This window comes from Galeopterus variegatus, unplaced genomic scaffold (assembly GCF_000696425.1).
Source record: "Galeopterus variegatus unplaced genomic scaffold, G_variegatus-3.0.2 Scaffold673, whole genome shotgun sequence".
Lineage (NCBI taxonomy): Eukaryota > Metazoa > Chordata > Mammalia > Dermoptera > Cynocephalidae > Galeopterus > Galeopterus variegatus.
The window spans coordinates 412007-416539 of NW_007726784.1; the positions used below are offsets into that span (position 1 = coordinate 412007).

Below are 4533 nucleotides of genomic sequence, written 5' to 3' on the forward strand. Positions count from 1 at the left end.
GTGAACGTACATGTTGACACTCCTTCCTTCCATAAAGAAGGGATTCAGGGCCGGCCCGCGGCTCCCTTGGGAGAGTGCGGTGCTGATAACACCAAGGCCACGGGTTCGGATCCCATATAGGGATGGCCGGTTCGCTCACTGGCTGAGCGTGGTGCTGACAACACCAAGTCAAGGGTTAAGATCCCCTTACCGGTCATCTTTAAAAAAAAAAAAAAAAAAAGAAGGGATTCAACACGTCACATGGGGCTCCCGTTCCACAAAAGGAATTTTTAGCAATGAGGATTATAATAATATCATCAGTGAGGACCCTGGTCTGTGCCAACAGACGCTTTATACACATCATCCCTTTATTCCATCCTTACCTCAACCCTTCAAGGTCGTATCATTTCCCAATTTACAGATGAGGAAACAAAAGGGCAAAGCTGACATTCAACCCAGGTATAGGTCTGGTTCCAAATTCAATGTTCTTTCCCCACCACCCCCTGATATTGGCTGCCCTAAAACAATTTTTTCATGTCTGCAGTGTCCTGGAATCAGGTTGGTCAAGTACAACATAACCAGGGACCATCCCTCTCATGTGAGAATATCTCTGTCCCCCAAATCCTGTGGTAGAGGCCCACATAACCTTGGCACCAGCAATCCAGTCAAGGATGTACACCTCAGAGAAAGAAGGGACGGTCTTTACTGTGTTCAGGATACAGTAAAGATGTGATGTATAGCTGTGGTTTCCTAACCTGGATGCACATCAGAATCACCTGGGGAGCTTTCTCCTTTTAATTGATAAAGAAGCACAAATGGGAGATTGAAGAAGGGGAAAGAGAATGAGAAGAAAAAAGAAGAGGAAGAAAGAAAATGAGAGAAGGATGAGAAAGAGGAGAAGATAAAGATAAGGAAAGGGCCGGCCCGGTGGCGCACTCAGTAGAGTGCGGCGCTTGGGAGTGCGGCGGCGCTCCCGCTGAGGGTTCGGATCCCATATAGAGACCGGTCCGCTCACTGGTTGAGCGCGGTGCGGGCGTGACACCGAGGGTTGCGATCCCGTTGCCGGTCGCGGTACGGGCGTGACACTGAGGGTTGCGATCCCATTACCAGTCACGAAAAAAGACAAAAAGGAGGGCCGGCCTGGTGGCGCACTGGATAGTGCGCCGCTTGGGAAGCGCGGCTGGCTGAGCGAGGCGCGGGAGCAACGCCGAGGGTTGCAATCCCGTTGCCGGTCCCCGGTCTGGTACGGGGGCAACACTGAGGGTTGCGATCCGTTGCCGGACACGGAAAAAGACAAAAGACAAAAAAAAAAAAAAAAGACAGAAAGGAAAAAAAAAAATGAATGATAAGGAAAAAGTCTCCCAACTCCAGACACCCAATTCTCTTGCCCAGAAACAACTATTGCAAGTTTTTGTATCCTTCCAGAAATTTTCGATGTATATACAAGAGAATAAGAATATGCTATATAAACTGTTCAGCATCTAAATTTTTTCTCTTAACAATATATCTTGGACAAATTTCCATATGAGAAAATACAAACCACCTCAATTCTTGCCAACAGCTACATAGTATTCCAACATATGGATGTACTATAATTTAGTTAATGAGCCACTGAGATATTTGTTAAAAACACAGATTCTCAGACTATATCCCGGATTGACTGAATCAGAATCTGCAAGCACAGGACCCAGGAATGTGTGTTTTTTACAGGTTCCCAAGTGACACTAATGAGGATGGCCTACACCCAGATATCTGGGAACCACTGACCCCAGTGGTTCTCACAGTTGGCTCTCTCCCATTGCTGGGTCAGACAGCAGTCCAGGCACAACGCATGGTGGAAACCATAATAACCTCCTTGCTGCAAAAACAACTTTGCATAATGTTTTGAGTCTTCTAATCATTCCTCCCACAAACAGTAAGAAAGGTGGGTGGGGGAGAAAAAATATTATTTTTCACTTCTCATGAAAGCTAAGGAAAAAAAAAAAAAAAACAATGGTTTATGCCCAACTAAACTTTACAAGATAATCCAGGTCCAAGTAATATCAAAATGTGTACTGTTTTATTAATTTACCCTAGAGGTTGACAACCAGAGTCCCTCACGCTGATCTGGGCAACCCAGAGGTGTGTTTTATTTGGTCCACACAGTGTTTTTTAAAATTAGAAATAATAGACAATAATTAACATTTGGGGGATTTCACATTAAAAATTGGAATTTCCAGCTCTTAGAAATTTGGAAGATCTGTCCTCTCTGGCTCCCTTTCCTGCGCAGCAGCCATAGATGCCCGACCCTCCTTAGAGCCTGTATTCAGTGACTCCCACTTGGTCCAGTAAGAAACTGATTTTGTGACTTCAACAGGCCCAGGCCATTAAAGCACTTCCACTGAATGTTTAGGAATAAAGCCTCTTCTCAGAAATTTCCCTCCATCTTGATTAGAAGATATTTCTAAAGTCACATGAAAATGTTCTTAATCACAAAATATAAAACCATGGGGGTTTGAATTCCTCCCCTTGTTTCTGTCCATTTGCACCTCTTTCCTAGCATCATGGCCACCTCTCAAAAGAGACTTATTTAAACTCTGAGTACTTCAGGGGCTGGAATCTTGGTACTAGGGACACTAGGGACACTAGGGACTGTGGTCCTGATCTCAAGCTGTACCATTAACACCATGCACCATTATGAGATAGTCACTTAGAACAGGTTTCAGTTCTCTAATCTGGAAAATTAAAGATTAAATAATTTGATCTTTAAAGAACCAAGCTCTACGCCTGGATGAAACAGATATAAATGCAGATGACTAAAAAATGTTGCATTTTTGCTGGGGAACTGCAGGAAGTCCCAGTAAAGCTTCCCTACAAAGCTGGTATCTGCAAATATCAGGTGAACGAGCCCTTTCTGAGTTTTAAAATTAAACATTAATACAGTAGAGACAGTAGAGTGTATGTGAGTCTACAAAAATTCTGGAAGGAAGCACAACAAAATGCTCATTGCGTTATTTCTAGGTTACAAAATTCTCATACTGATTTAGCTTTTTTCTTTATACTTTTCCAAGTTTCCAAGTCTTCTCCCACTTAGCAATCTTATGATCGGTCCCTCCTCCCCCCACCAAATACAAATCCTTCCAACATCAATACTTTTTTTTTTTTAAAGTAAGTACATTAAACAGGGCCTCCTTACATACGATGGGAAAGACATGATTGTTCATATTCTGGCATTCCTGTAAAAATCAAATAGAATCACACAGGTGCTCAAAACTCCAGTTTCTGGTTCTGTTCAATGGAAAATGTAAAAATACCTGCCTTCCTTGCCCTGTCAAGGAAGTGGTATCAAGATCAAGTGAACTAGTACTGGGAAGGCCCTGGGAAAAAACAAAGTGCTTTGCAACAAGAAGAGATATTCACGTCTCTGACTCATTACATTGTGTTGCTTTTCCATACTAAAATTTAAACCAACTATGAAACCCTGATTCTTTTATACCACAACTATAAAAGTCAGGCATGGTGAGTCCAAAGGTAGTTATCTCAATTGTTCTACTCTTTCCTCTCCCCCTGTCCCACCTTTTCACTACTGCAGTTGAATAGTCTTTAAAAAAAAAAAAAAAAAAAAAAAGGGCGAAAAAATCATCCTTTCCAACAAAGTGATGCCAAGTATATTCATTGGTGAGGAACTTGGTTATGGGGATGTTAAACTGCTTATGTGAATAATACATAATACAAATTATAATCAAGGGGTGGAAATATGGAGACAGAACTGTTAATGACTAATTAATTAATTGACTAATCTCACTTAATCATTTCATAGGGCACAGTTTAATTGCTTAGAAAAATTTTATCACCAGTTAAAATGTTTCAAATGTATACAGGTATTTCATTGATAAAAATTAGCATAAGTTATTTTCTTTTAATATTTTGTCAAATTAGTTTCCAATGCCCCAGCTCATCTCAAAAGCACACTCCTTATTTTCTAGATATTGAATTTAACATACTTACTGATTTGGATCTGATCCATAATCCACCAGAACATCAACTAATTTCGTAAGGCCTAATAATGCTGCAACAAAAAGTGCTGTCTGGCCCAGGGAGTTAACTGCATCAACATAAATTCCTGCAAAGCAAATACCAGAATCAATGCAAATATCAGGAATTTTCCTAAGATGAAAGTAGGAAAATTTCTATCAAAGAAAAAAAAAAAATTTATACTGCACTTTCATGTATTACTGCCGCGAACTCTTTTTTTGTTTGTTTTTTTGGCAGCTAGCCAGTATGCTGATCCAAACCCTTGACCTTGATGTCATAACACCTCACTCAAAAGCTGAGTCTTTTGGGCCGGCCCGGTGGCGCACTGGATAGTGCGCCGCTTGGGAAGCGCGGTGGCGCTCCCACCCGAGGGTTCGGATCCCACATACAGACCGGTTCCCGCTCACTGGCTGAGTGAGGCGCGGGAGCAACGCCGAGGGTTGCGATCCCGTTGCCGGTCCCCGGTCCGGTACGGGGGCAACACTGAGGGTTGCGATCCATTGCCGGACACGGAAAAAGACAAAAAGACAAAAAAAAAAA

At 42.2% G+C, this 4533-nt stretch overlaps 1 protein-coding gene across 1 annotated transcript in view; it reads right to left on the bottom strand.

Moving 5' to 3' along the window:
* Nucleotides 1–4533, bottom strand: part of TEX14 (testis expressed 14) — a 72332-nt gene that overhangs the window by 65699 nt on the left and 2100 nt on the right. The window contains exon 3 of the mRNA XM_008571276.1: nt 3967–4125. Coding sequence (XP_008569498.1) covers nt 3967–4125 — 159 coding nt within the window. The remainder of the gene's footprint in view (nt 1–3966; nt 4126–4533) is intronic.